At 37.8% G+C, this 15,564-nt stretch overlaps 1 protein-coding gene across 1 annotated transcript in view; it reads left to right on the top strand.

Annotated features, from left to right (window-relative positions):
• The window catches only part of LOC126191540 (protein madd-4-like), a 502,815-nt gene extending 496,103 nt beyond the window's left edge, over window positions 1-6,712 (top strand). Inside the window, exon 24 of the mRNA XM_049932445.1 lies at window positions 6,030-6,712. Coding sequence (XP_049788402.1) covers window positions 6,030-6,142 — 113 coding nt within the window. The 3' untranslated portion in view covers window positions 6,143-6,712. The remainder of the gene's footprint in view (window positions 1-6,029) is intronic.
• The last annotated feature ends 8,852 nt before the right edge of the window (window positions 6,713-15,564 follow it).

A 15,564-nucleotide genomic window follows, 5' to 3' on the forward strand; every position in this document is an offset into this window, starting at 1 on the left:
AGCTGAATAACAGCTTACATAAGGGCCAGAGGTGGACCAATGCGTTATTGACTTGTGGAGCTCTTTCTCTTGAATAAATCATCCAGTTTTTCTGAAACTGTAATCACTTGTTTATCTGTACATGTACACTAATTCCCATTTGGATAATTCCTTTGTGGCGAGCCTGTTTTTTTTTCTTTTTATATATTTTTTATAATTTTTTTAGTGTATGTGTGCTTTGCTCGTGTAGAGTGTATGGTCTGCTTAATTTTTTTGTTTTGTTTTTCTTCAATCAAATTTTTACATTGTTACACCCCTTGCTTATGTGTAAGTCCACACACTGTGCAAACAGTGTAAAACCAATTACCTATTTTTGTGGTTCTCATGTCAAAATTGCCTTAATAGTGAAATATTTTCAAAAAACCTTTCATCCCCTATTTCACGCCCTCAGGGGTGGAATTTCAAAAAAATCCCTTCTTAAATGATGCTTAGTGTAAGTCTCCAAATTTCAAATTTCTGTCTTTAGTTGTGCGGGTTGGGTGATGATGAGTCTTTTATATATAGAGAGAAATTAAGATTCTGAAGTCCTGGTCGACTTTGTTGAAAATAATGTTGAATGTGCAATGATCCGTGTAAACAATGGAGTTTATACATAGCCTTCTCACAAACAAATTCACAAGATGCTACACTGGGTAAGAGAATTCAACTACTGTACACTTATTTTCCGTCAATGGTAAAGAACAAACTATCTATACTACACCAAGCAGACACACATTATGAATGAAACAGCCTCTAACCAAGTTCTCTAGGATTGCTAGCACACCAGTAGCACATGTTTTGTTTATTTGTGTATACTGGCAGATTAAAGTGTGCTTCATCAGTAAAGAACACCAACCAGTCATTAAGCAAATTTCAAGCAGCTCTTCCCATGTATTTCTCAGAGCAACAAAATTACATTCACAGACTTTTTGCACCACAGCCAACTTTTATGGATGGAAATGGAGGTCATCATGAAGATTTCACTTCACAGAACACTCAGAAAGCAGAAGAGTTACGGCATGCTTGCATGATGACACTGAGGAGTTCACAGAATAAACAGTCTGTTGTTATAGTTTCCTGGCCTGTGGTAGCCCTCTTATGCTCCTTCACACATTTATAGTAGCCCTCCATGTGTCCAACCATGAAATAATTGATTTCCAGTCAGGACTAAGACTTTGGGTGGGAATATTGAAGTGTGTATGAAATTTATGCTACATAGTGGCAATTGACAGTTCACAGTAAGTTTTGTTGCTAGATCCTGTACCACACATTAGGCTTTCTCCCTTTTTCATTCACATATGAAGTGCTGGAAGAGTTACTGCTTGAATGGCTGTGTATGCACACTGTAATTAGCCTAGTCTTTTCTTTATGGTCACTGTGGGAGTGATATGCAGCGGGGCAATGTATATTACTTGATTCTTCGCCTAATTCTGGTTCTTTCACTTGATGCCCCTATTGAAGTATCAGTCACTTTGGTTTTCAGCATTTCCATGATGCTCTGCAAGGGGTAGACAAATCTGTGGCCTTTTGTGCTGCCCTTCAATATCTCCTTTTTGTCTTATTTGATATGAATACTACCGACTTGAGCCATATTCTATAAAGTTGCACATGGTTTTGTAAGCAGTCTTCTTTGCAAACTTACTATGTTTTCCAAATATCCTACCAATGCTCTAAAGCCTGGTACCTGCTTTACCTAGGTTTCAGCCTATGTGATCTCCATTGCATATCCATACAGACTGTTATAACCAGGTGCTTGTATGAGTTTGATTCCAACTGTGCATCGTTGGTGGTGTTAGTCATGGAATACTACTTTTCTGCATTATGTAAAATGCACAATTTTACATTTTGTGCATTTAAAGCAAGCAACCAGTCTTTGCATCACTTGAAAATTTTATCACCATCTGCCTGAATATTTACTCAGATTTTTTTAGATGGCTGTATTACAGCTAACTGTATAACCTGCAAAAAGCTGCCAATTACCATTGATACAGTTTGCCAGGTTATTAATAAACAATATGAATAGAGTCTCAATACATTTTCCCATGGCACACTTGAAGTTACTCCTGCTTGTGTCAATGACTCCCTCCAAGATAACATATAGCATCTTTTGTACCAGAAATCACCAATCCAGTGACAAATTTTTTTGATACCATGATATGATCGCACTTTTGTTAGTAAACATTGGTGTGCTAATGAGTCTAATGCTTAGATATATTGTATCCATCTGGTTACTTTGGTTGATGACTTTCAGCCTCTCACATGAAAACAGCCCAGTATGTATTTCACATAATGTTTATAGATTCTATGTTGCTGGTATGGAGGTGGCAGATGAAATTCCTCAATGTGTTTGAGCAGAGAATATGATCTATGATTTTGCAGCAGATGGTTGCCAAAGAGATTGGTAGATAGTTTTGTGGATAACTTCTACTACAACTCTAGTAGGAAAGGGTGACAAGTGCTTCCTTTCAACTACTGGTTAAAGATTTTATTTGATGGATGTAATGTATGTTACGACTGAGAGAGTGAATAACTCAGACACAAATTCTGTATAGAATTTGATAGTGATTCCATGGCCCCTGGAGCTTTGTTCAACTTCTACAATTTCAGCTGTTATCAAATGCTACTGATATTAATGTCAGTTGCAGTGTTACAAGAATTAAACTGGGGCAGTCTTTCATACACCACTCTCTATCTATAAGCTATATGATTTGTTTGCCAGCTAATATGCAATGGTTGCTGTTCCCTTGCAGATTTATGGATGGTGACTGTACAATTCAGATGAACTATTCCACTAGGTACATTTCTTGTCATTCAAACTTGAACCACAGTTCCTCTACATGCTCCTGCTCAGTTGTTAATGTTTTGTAGTTCCTGTTTCAGGTATGACACAGGAATGTTGTCTTACCTAACACCTATAATACTGTAGTTACTTCAGTTGTTTTCTGGATGATTAAAGTCCTCTCTGATGATAGAAGTATGCTTGGGAAACATAAGTACTGAGGTTTTCACTAAGGTATTCAGTTACACTTGTGAGTGAGTCTGGTGGTTGATAGACAGATCCAATTGTGCGTTTGTAGTATGCACACCCTTGATAGTGAGCCTTACCCAGTCTTGCATGTAAATTCAGTTTCAAGCTTGGTAGGTTTCAGTTTCTTATGATTCCATCAAATACACCACCTTCATTTCCCATTAACTTATACTTTTGCAGTACACCTAGACTATGCCTAAAAGCTCACTGCTGTCAATTTCAGATTTTAGTCAGCTTCCTATACCAAGCTTCACTGCATTTTAAGACTGTTTCAGACTCTGAGTCTTAGTTGTGAATGCTTCAGTAGTTTATTACTGGGAATTTAATTAGCCCATCTGTTGGGAGGATTTCTTTGGGTCTTTCACAAATATTTCGGAGTTTCCTATAGCTGTAGTTATCTATGTTGGATGGAGAACCATCTAATCATCTAATCCTCTTTTTTTTTAATTAAAAAAACTTGTGTGCACTCCACACACAGTCAGCTTGACGTGTAGTGCATATCTGCCCCATTTAGGGAAACCATACAGTTCTCAACACTGTTTTGCGACTTCAGGAAGTTGCAGCCTAGCTTCTTTCAGAATCTTCAAACTCTCTGATTCAGGCTTTCTACTCAACTGAGAAACAGAGGACCATGATCAGTTTTGGGGACAAATGTTGCAGATTGTGAGCACCATTGAAAATCTGTGAGCGAGGTTAATCTTCTCCATCTTTTCTGCCATTTACTGAAATGAACCAAGAGGTTACTCAGAGCATTGGTGACAGGCATTGTTTGTTCCAATGTGCACTCCCATCTGCAAAATTCCCTAGACATACACACAGAGTACATGACATGATCCCTCTTATCACTTGTGTTTTCCCTATTGTGTATCATTACTCTCTGTGTCTGGACTGCCAACAGTTAACAGACCTGTATTCTTTTGTGTTTGTTTAATCCTCTTATGAGACCCAATAGGCTTTCCTATGGGTGAAGAAATTGCAATGGCTCAGTTTCACTTTCAGTGGGAGACAGCACTCCAGACTGGTTGGTTATGGACAGATGTATCTTGAGTTTCCCAGGTCCCTGTCTCTCCTGTATACACTTTCTGGACCTACAACTGACTCACCAATCACAGTCAGGAGGCCAAGTAGTGATAAGTTCTGTATTTCCTGGAGAGGAGACAGTATCCATAGGAGAGGGTAGTACTCAAGCTACCTTTGGTACATTAGTCTCTGTAGCTCACACAACACAGCAGTTCACAGCAGGTTCCAGTCACTTGACAGCAGTCAGGGCAATTTCCGCCTGGTTGCAAACAGCTACTAATTCATCCCATGCCCAATGACAGCATTTGCAATGGCACTGCAGTGTCGCTGGTGCAATGTTTAGCTGAATTCTAAACAAATAATTTATATTAACCTTTCTGATTCAATTTTAATTCCAAGATCTGTACACGACAAGGACTACATGCTCCCCTTTAAGATTTGAGGTTATAACACCCAAGAAAGTGCTTTGTATTATGAACATGGGAAAATATTTACTGATACGTGAAAGTAACTTCATGTTTTGCACTTCTGTCAGATTCGTGTAGCAATGTTTAAAGCATTGGTAATGACAAATGTGAACAGTATATACTGTTGTTGAATGAGGAAATTAAATGGAACACAATATAACAGTTATCTAGGTCATAAAACTCCATACACTGGCCTAGAAAAACAGGTCAGGAAGTGAAAAAAAAGTGGAAAGTCTGCACCAGTCACAATGGTACATGCACTGTAATAGGGGTAAACAATTTTTTGATGAGATAGTGCTGCCAAAGATCAGCACTGTTTCTCACACTGAAAATAACAAAAATCCTGGAGCATCAACAAAGCATGTTTTTGGCTTGGGGTGGTCAACTGTGCTACAATTAATAGGCTGTAGAAGATATGTGGCTACATACCAGCTTCTGTCCCAGGAGTAACTGTAGAAGGGCAGACAGGCTTGAAATGGACATTGAAGGGTGAGCTTTAAGACTCTTGAGGCATCTTTTTGTTTAGAGGAAAATTTGGGAAAATCCAGAAAGAGAGAGATATATACATGAAAGGAAGGAAGAAAATTTATCACAAGTCATAAAATAACTGAAGTAAAAGCAGCAAGTAAGTAGATGGAAGTAACAGCTGAGTGTCATGAGCTCAGCCTCCAGCCTTAATAGTAACTGTATCCAGTTCTGTGTCTGTTTACATGCCCAAGATTATTCCAGATCAAGATTTTGTATCTTTTTCTCCACTGGTACACACTAGGTCGTGCTCCAGTTTGCAAGTAGATGCACATTTCTGTCTTATATACTGTCATCTTGCACATCACAAATATGTCAAAACATGTCCTTTGACTTATCAAATATATATTAAGACTGTCCCTCTGATGTAAGAGTGACACAGATTTATATGAAAGAAAACGTTCACAGACATCTTGCAGATAGAACAAAAAACTTATAATTCAGTATTTACTGTTTAGGCGAAGTTTTTTGGAACACCAGAGCAGTAAAATTCTTGATCCAAAAATATATACTCTGAACTGTTATTTGGCAACATAACTGTGGCTCAATAGTCTAGAATACCAATTAAAGTGCTAAAATTTGAAAGTACTCTGTGATACATACGTTATATCTATTATTTTCTTACTTTTAGGCTTTGTTTGCATTTCAGTTCACTCTGATTATCTATAATAAAATATAACTTTTCAGTAACATGTATCCGCTTTCACTTTTCCTGGCCATCCCTGAGTGACACACATATGTCAATTGTTTGCCACTACTAAGTTTGCTTTATTGTACTAATGCTTCTGAATTCTTGGTAAAAGAATTTGAAGTAACTAATGTTCACACTGAGTATTATTTGCTCTCCCTCTCCCATCCTATCAATCATACCAAATATTCTCAAGTTTTTAAATAACATTTTGAAAACGAAATACATTTCTTCCAAGAAGCTATTATTAAAAGAAAATTATTTTGTTTGTGTTTATTTTCAGTGTCGAGGTGCAAAGATCAATCAAAGTACTGCCAAATCGTGAAAACAATGAAAGCTTGTGGGATACACCAATACTGGAACCAGTGTTGTCACTCATGTCGGAAAAAAACCTAGTTTGGTGACTGTATACCTCTAGCATCATTTATTGATGAATTGTGTGAATTATTGCCTCAGTGTGGACTAAGACACTGTGTGGTAATAGAGTCAAAGAGTTTCAGAGACAACTATATATTAATATGTCAGAAATGACATATTATTGACCCTCACATATTTTTGGTGACATGGTACTAAGTACCATAGTGAAATGTTTCACGCAAAACCCTAAGTGGGGGTGAAAACTTTGAGTACTATTTTCATGAAGACTGAAAATATTAAAAATAACTATGTCCTGCCATTTTCATATTTGTTCACATTATCAAACTAGAAAGACTTCCATTGGATACTTACAAATTCTATCTAAAATTATGAGATTATTTACTTTAAGACATTTATAATTCAGTTTTCCAAGTTGTTTGGTCCTGTTATTAGTGAAGATTGGGGCTAGTTTAATACTCTTACTACATTACTTATTTTTTTAAAAAGTTGTTGTCTTGCTGTAATGAGATATTTAAGTACACATAAAGTACGATGGTGTTGTTACCAGTATTCCTACAAGCACACATTCCATTTGTTATTTGTAAATAATGTAGCATAAGTTGTAGTATACTTGTAAATATTGTATTTATTGAAATACATTCCTTTGACATAATTCATAGAATTTTTTTTATATTTTGCTGTTTTACAACCCTACCTATGTCCTTTCAGTTCAGTCATCTGAGCATACTTCAAGAAAACAACTCAGAGCTTCAACTTGTGACTCACGTATCTTCATTCCTAGCACTCCTGACATAGGTTTGACTTTTACTGTCAAGGAAGGAACACTGAGAACTTTGGTTTGGCACAATCTAGCTTTATTACTGTGAAATGCTTTGCTTGTTACCTAAATATTTGCTGGCATGAAAATTTGTAACACATTAAAACTATGTGCCCTATTTTTCAAAATGAAGATTATATGCACTTCTGTAATGAATTTTTTTAAACAATTTACATGTTGTATCACATATTACATGATACATTTCTTTTGTCAGCTACGCTAAAGTTCACCTGATCTCGATTCCTAATCTATCATGAAATGTTGTTACTTGTTAATTGACTCTCATGTCAGATAGCTGTGAATCAGAAGCTATCCGATCAGTTATCAAGCATGTTACAACCAGGGTATCTGACACACAAAAGGCAACACTTTCATATGAGAACAAAAACTTTATTGAAATGTACAGGAAGGAAGAGCTTGTCGATGGAGAATACAATTTGAGAAATTCCACCTGTCATTAGTATTATCCACACAGCATTAACTAGTTCCAAGCCTATAATTAGGTAACTATTTATAACAAAGGACGTACAGCATTTAGCCACAGAGTAATCACATCATCATTGCACAGCACAGTGCCTGTAGTGGCACGAAAATACAGAGGGGTTCAGGAAAATGTAAACACTCAACATTAATGGAAAAAATAACATATTGTTACAATTCTTGCTCGGGAGGGGGGGGGGGGGGCAGGCAGAAGGTTATTTTGTGTGTTCAAAGTGACCCTCATCGGTTGCCAAACACTGTCAATGCCACTGAATTGTTGACCGACCTAACTATGGCAGTCAGTGTTGCCAGTGTAATAGCTGTTTCTCAGAGCACTGGGAGTAGCTGGCTTCTGTTGATAAATTTCATTTTTAAAGTCCCCCATAAGTAGAAATCAAGCGGTATAAGGACTGGAAACCATGGTGGGTCCTCAACAGGTCCTCTTCGACCCATCCATCATCCAGGTGGATTTTCATCCAAGTAAGCTCTGACATCTCTGTAGTAGTGAGGTGGAGTGCCATCTTGTTGTAGGTAAAATCTTTCCTCTCCAAACACCTCTCAGATGGCAAGTAAAAATCGGTGTTTGCAACATGTGAAGAAACACCTCACCATTATAGTACCTTTAAAGAAGAATGAGCCAATCAAACAGTATGATGACAGACAACACCACACCACACCACAATACACATTCACACTCAGCAGATTAACATGTTTGTCCATGTAAATGCGAGGATTTTCAGGAGCCCAGTACATGCAGTTGTGGTGGTTTACAATAGTGTTCAGTTTGAATTGTCTCTTGTCATATCAAATAACCATACCTGTAAACCATTCATCCTTGCAAAGCAATGCTTCAAACCACTCACAGTACTCCATCCTTCGATTCAGGTTGTCCTCAATCTTTGCATGCAGTGATCTTGGAATGTACACTTTCTACTTTGCAGCCTTCAGAATTCATTGTGCCCTTGATTGGCTTACCCCCCTTTCACAGATTTTTGAGGGGGCCTAGTAAAGTGTTGCAACATATTAGCACTGGAAGCTGGACTTGTTGATATTTTTGATCAGCCAGATCTTTCCTTATGTACATCGTGAACACTACCACTGGCTTTTGAGTTCCATAAATACCATGCCATTTCCATTGTACCACCATTGTGTTTTCGTACTTCCAGTACCACTTGAATACAGCCCTGCATTGCTCAAATGACAATCTTACTTCATTCATTGCTGACAGTCATCTGCCAGAAAACATGAACCAAGATCTGTTGACAAAACAGTGCACTAGCTACCACACAAAACTGCAGTGATACATCATTTCGTTCCAAAGATATTTACTGTCAGAGAGTGTCTACATTTTTCTGGATCCTTCTGTATTTACTACATGATGCAAATACACACTTGCAACACTACAGGATGCTGCATTACACTGAGAAGTAGTTGTCTTGACCACTACATTCATGTACATTTCATGCTGAACAGGGTGTACGGTGTACTCTTTATACAACTTCTGTTCCAATACTGTTCCTTCTACATCACTCAAAAGACACTCCTGATTACTGGGAATAAAATTTTCCCCTGACTACAGTTTCTTGGCAACTGGTTCATGAGAGAAGTTCATTTCCAGAGTAATGTGTCACACACATGGCTTCTTAAATTCCATGTATCCCACATTATAAAAAAATGTAGGAAAAGTCTGACTGAATGTAAATAATTTTTGAATAAAGGAAACCACTCGCCAAATAACAGAGGCATTGATTTGTCAATGGGCACCGCAAAAGAGAAAGAACACTTGCTAACTTAGAAGTTAGAGGACACACACACACACACACACACACACACACACACACACACACACACACACTAAAGCATGCAGTTAGAATGTGCCAGAAAGAAAATGGTGAAAAACAAAGAAAAACATCACCAAAGGTCACCCACAGGGCTGTGTTTGTGGTCCAGAATTTTGTGACATTGGCGCTGAGCCATTACTGAACTAGCATCAGAGTACAACAAACACTTGAGGCTGCACTGACTATGCAGATGATTTTCTGATTATAGTGTCCACCAAATGAGGGCCAAATTAGAGGAAAAAACTAGGGATGTTCTTGAAAGACTAAACAACTGCTGCATAGAAAACAAAATAATGACAGTGACACACAAAGCAGTTTATATGTTGGTAAAAGAAATGTTATCAAGATATAGAAAGCCCACAATCAGAATAAATGACCCACCTACCTAAAGAAAAAGAAATATATAGATAGCTTGGTATAAACATCAACAAAAAGCAAAACATTCATAAACATGTAGAAATTACCTGCCAAAGAACCATTAAAATCTTGAACAAAATAACAACAGTCAGCCAAAGAAGTTTTCAGCTGCCAATGGAGTGTTCCGCAATGTAACCTTAATCACTATTGTGGGATATGGATCAAGTCTTCAGGCTCATAGAGCCATAAAGGTAAGGACAGCACAGGCTCCATGTCAAGCACAGAGAAATATATTCCTGCACCTGACAGGCATACAAAACAACACTGACTGTCTGGGGATATGAGGCTGACTACCTCTGGACCTAGCTGTACGAAAAAGAGGTGCATAATGTTGGCTCAAAAGGGACAGCCTCATCAAATAAGGAAATAAAAGCATGAATTGATAGAGAATGGCGAGAAGTATGGGATAGGGCAGAAACAGGGAGTAGAACCTATCTATTCCTTCCTAACCCAAAAGGAAGATCCAGAATGCCATACTTCCTTCCAACCACAGGAGGAGGAGGAGGTGATTAATGTTTTCATGTCCTGTCGACAATGAGGTCATTAGAGATAGAGCAAAAGCTCGGATTAGGAAAGAATTGGGAAGGAAATCAGCTGTGCCCTCTCAAAGGAACCATCCCAGCATTTGCCTGAAACAATTTAGGGCAATCACGGTAAACCTAAATCAGGATGATCGGGGACAGATTTGAACCATTGTTCTCCTGAATGTGAGTCCAGTGCACTAACCACTCTGCCACCTCGCTCCCAATCACAGGAGCTATATACTACCTATTTTGACATGTTCCATATACCATCTACTTACTGAAAATATTAAATGCACCATGTTGTTGTTGTTGTTGTTGTTGTGGTCTTCAGTCCTGAGACTGGTTTGATGCAGCTCTCCATGCTACTCTATCCTGTGCAAGCTTCTTCATCTCCCAGTACCTACTGCAGCCTACATCCTTCTGAATCTGCTTAGTGTATTCATCTCTTGGTCTCCCTCTATGATTTTTACCCTCCACGCTGCCCTCCAATACTAAATTGGTGATCCCTCGATGTCTCAGAACATGTCCTATCAACCGATCCCTTCTTCTAGTCAAGTTGTGCCACAAGCTCCTCTTCTCCCCAATTCTGTTCAATACCTCCTCATTAGTTATGTGATCAACCCGTCTAATCTTCAGCATTCTTCTGTAGCACCACATTTCGAAAGCTTCTATTCTCTTCTTGTCTAAGCTATTTATCGTCCACGTTTCACTTCCATACATTGCTACACTACATACAAATACTTTCAGAAATGACTTCCTGACATTTAATTCTATACTCGATGTTAACAAATTTTTCTTCTTCAGAAATGCTTTCCTTGCCATTGCCAGTCTACATTTTATATCCTCTCTACTTCGACCATCATCAGTTATTTTGCTCCCCAAATAGCAAAACTCCTTTACTACTTTAAGTGACTCATTTCCTAATCTAATTCCCTCAGCATCACCCTATTTAATTCGACTACATTCCATTATCCTCATTTTGCTTTTGTTGATGTTCATCTTATACTCTCCTTTCAAGACACTGTCCATTCCGTTCAATTGCTCTTCCAAGTCCTTTGCTGTCTCTGACAGAATTACAACGTCATCGGCGAACCTCAAAGTTTTTATTTCTTCTCCATGGATTTTAATACCTACTCCAAACTTTTCTTTTGTTTCCTTTATTGCTTGCTCAATATACAGATTGAATAACATCGGGGGATAGGCTACAACCCTGTCTCACTCCCTTCCCAACCACTGCTTCCCTTTCATACCCCTCGACTCTTATAACTGCCATCTGGTTTCTGTACAAATTGTAAATAGCCTTTCGCTCTCTGTATTTTACCCCTGCCACCTTTATAATTTGAAAGAGAGTATTCCAATCAACATTGTCAAAAGCTTTCTCTAAGTCTACAAATGCTAGAAACGTATGTTTGCCTTTCCTTAATCTTTCTTCTAAGATAAGTCGTAGGGTCAGTATTGCCTCACGTGTTCCAACATTTCTATGGAATCCAAACTGCTCTTCCCTGAGGTTGGCTTCTATCAGTTTTTCCATTCGTCTGTAAAGAATTTGCGTTAGTATTTTGCAGCTGTGACTTATTAAACTGATAGTTCGGTAATTTTCACATCTGTCAACACCTGCTTTCTTTGGGATTGGGATTATTATAGACACTTGCAAATGTGGAGCAATTGGCAACCTGGATCACACTGTCAGGGAATGTGCCATTAGACAAGATGTTACATATCAAGACAGGAACTTCTTTGCTAATACAACGGCTTATAACATAATAAGGAATGAGGAACCGTGGCATAAGCTGAATTTGATAACAGCTAAAATATTGATTTATGTACTGTGAAGTGACATGGCTGACAGACAACCAAGAAGATGCCAAACTTTATGACTATGAGACATACCACACTAGAACATCCACCTACAACAGCGTTTTGGAAGCAGTGAAGAGATGAGCCTTGGGGAGGACCACTAAGGATTTCCTGAGACCCTGACAGCACTCTCCCAATCTCACACAATAGGTGGCACCAACAGCACAGCCTCTGTGAATCCTAAATTGTGTTTTAGCATGCTTGGGGATTAACTATACAGTTAAGTGAGAAAATCTGGCTCTGCTCTGATTCCAAATACAGTTGTACAGTGCTATTAAGGTACTGTTTTGTAATAGTGTTGTCCAGAATTATAAATTACTAAATTTGTGATCCAGCAATGCAGCATAGAACAGCAGCCCGGTAGCATGTGCCTTCTGGATTCCAGATGATCGTGTATCTGACAGATGGTCAACGAGTAGTATGTAGACTCTTTTTTAATAATAATTATTTTTATGTAGATATTTTACATAGGTTTTTCTTCCATGAAACACCATAGTGTTTAGTTATACTAATACATTTGACATTATATTAAAATTTTGTGTTATATTCATGCCAATTCATGTACAACATTTGGTCTGTTCTTGTACCTAGATAAGAGACAAAAAGACAACACCACATTAGTAAATAAACAAACTTGCTTGTACCTATTTAATATGCCTGAGATAATTGATAATCCTGCCGAGTGTGAAGTATGTGCAGTAATTTGTTTTCTGTGTGCAACAGGTGTGAACACTTCTGAAATTTATGTGCAGATTATTAAAGTTTATGGAGAAAACATTACAAGTGAAATCATGAGAAATTGGTTTAGAGCATTTAAAGATGGCCAAACTAATATTCATATTAAATACAAAGTTGATTGTGGTGCACAAAACTAATTGAGTATCAAATGCTTTGAATTTCCTTGAGTGTTATAGTAACAAACATGGTGATTTCAAAGCTAAATTGTAACTTGAGATCAAATGTAATGAACTCATGTTACAACAGAACAGAAATAACAATTGATGGAATGAAAGCATACAATATCACCAAACTCAGTGATGTTCAAGTAAACAATTTCATCCAGAAAAATAATATGTACTCTGTTTTGAGACAGGTAGGGGGGGGGGGGGGGTTATGAATATGGATTATTTGCTTCAGGGTAACACAATCTGTTCTGTGACTTATTATGAGATTTAAAACAAATTTTTGTTGGTACTATGAGAAACCAGTCCAGAGTTGTAAATTTTACTTTTTTTTACTGACTTGATGACTAGTTATGGACCTAAGCCCATTTTTAAATCATCATAAAATAGTCAAAAATGGTATATCCAAAGATGTGAAAACCATGTCAAAAATGTGCAACGAACAGTTACAGCACATACAGATACAGAAGTTATCTATATGGGCTGTAATTGTTCATTGCACATTTTTCACATGGTTTTCAAATCTTTGGTTATACCATTGTTGACTATGTTACGATGATTTGAAAATGAGTCTCAGCCTGAAAGTAGTCATTGAGTGAATAAAAAGAGTAAAATGTGTACCTTTGGACTGGTTTTTCATTGTACTAATTAACAGAAGTTGCTGATCCACAGCTACTCCAAAATGTTGGAAGTTCATAAACTTTTGTTGAGCAATCCAAACAAATGGTGTGGTAAGTTCAGTAAAAGAAATTGTTGCTTCATGGCAATACTCATGTGCATATGGGTCAATCAGCAAAAGACATTATGACGTCATATGACTGGGTACAATTTTATCACCCATGCTATAGCTCTCTGATTTAGTGTTTAGTGCCACGACATTGTTGGCAAATAGTGTGGCAGTTTATAATGAGAATGGGCTTTGGAGGTAAGTTGTTCATTATTATAAGATAGGTGAAAATTGTGTTTGAAAGTACAGTAGGGTATAATCTTCATATAACAACAAAACTATTTTAAGAATGCACATGTTCAATAAAATGGTACTTGTTTAAGAATACACTTCATACTTTGTGACTGTAATGTCACTGAGGACTAACATATCTGGGACTTCATTCCCTCTTAAATAAAAAAAATATTGACAAGTAGGCATTTACTGTGATCAAATCTCATTTCAGCAGCTGATTCATTCCAATCTGCTTTTTTACTTCTGTAAATGAGACACAGCAAGATGGAACACTGAACTTGCATTTGAGAGGAGTGGGATTGAAATGACCAACCAGCCATCCAGATTTTAGTTTTCTGTGGCTTCCATAAATCATTTTACATTAATGCCAAGGTGGCTGGTTGGTGGATTTTTTTTTTTTTTTTTTTTTTTTGGGGGGGGGGGCACCAAACAGCAAAGTCATTGGTCTCATTGGACTATGAAAGGATGGGGAAGGAAGTCACCATGCCCTTCCAAATGAACTGTCCTGGCATTTGCCTAAAGTGATTTAGGGAAATCATGGAAAACCAAAATCAGGATGGCCAGACATGAGTTTGAACCATTGTCCTCCAGTATGCGAATCCAGTGTGGTAGCTACTGTGCCACCTTGCTCGTTGGATGCCAGGATGGTTCCTTTGAGTTAGCCATGATCGATTTTCTTCATGTCCCCTCTTCAACTGTGTTAGTGGTAGCTTTTCAGTGTACTTTTCTCAATAAGATGTTAAACTAAAATCTTTTTCTCTGTGAAAGATGTGGAAAGAACGAGGACCACCCCAGGCAAATTTAAAACTACAGCTTTTTATTGGACACTTATAAGTTATTGTGGTGTTCAGTCCAAAGACATTTGATGCAGCTCTCCATGCTACTCTATACTGTGTAAGCCTCTTCATTTCTGAGTAATCACTGCAACTTACATCCTTCTGAATCTGCTTACTGTATTCATCTCTTCATCTCCCACTACGATTTTTACCCCCCTCCCCTCCCACTGCCCCACACACACACTTCTCTCCAGTACTAAACTGGTGATCCCTTGATGCCTCATAATGCGTCCTACCAAATGATCCTTCTTCTAGTCTGGTTGCAACACAAATTTCTCTTCCCCAGTTCTATCCAGTACCTCCACTTTAGTTACGAGATCTGCCCATCTAATCTTCAGCATTCTCCTGTAGCACCACATTTCAAAAGTTTCTATTCTCTTCTTGTCTAAACTGTTTACCATCCATATTTCACTTCCATACGTGGCTACATTCCATACAAATACTTTCAGAAAGGACTACCTGATACTTAAACCCGTACTCAATGTTAACAAATTTTTCTTCTTCAATAACGCTTTTCTTGCCATTGTCAGTCTACATTTTATATCCTCTCTACTTAGACCATCATCAGTTATTTTGCTTCCCAAATAGCAAAACTCCAGTATTATTTTCAGTGTCTCACTTCCTAATCTAATTGCCTCAGCAGCACCTGATTTAATTCAACTACATTCCATTATTCTCATTTTTCTTTTGTTGATGTTCGTTTTATATCCTTCTTTCAAGACACTGCCCATTCCATTCAACTGCTCTTCCAAGTCCTTTGCTGTCTCTGACAGAATTACAATGTCATTGGCAAACCTATAAGTTT

The sequence above is a fragment of the Schistocerca cancellata genome, chromosome 6 (genome assembly GCF_023864275.1).
Source record: "Schistocerca cancellata isolate TAMUIC-IGC-003103 chromosome 6, iqSchCanc2.1, whole genome shotgun sequence".
Lineage (NCBI taxonomy): Eukaryota > Metazoa > Arthropoda > Insecta > Orthoptera > Acrididae > Schistocerca > Schistocerca cancellata.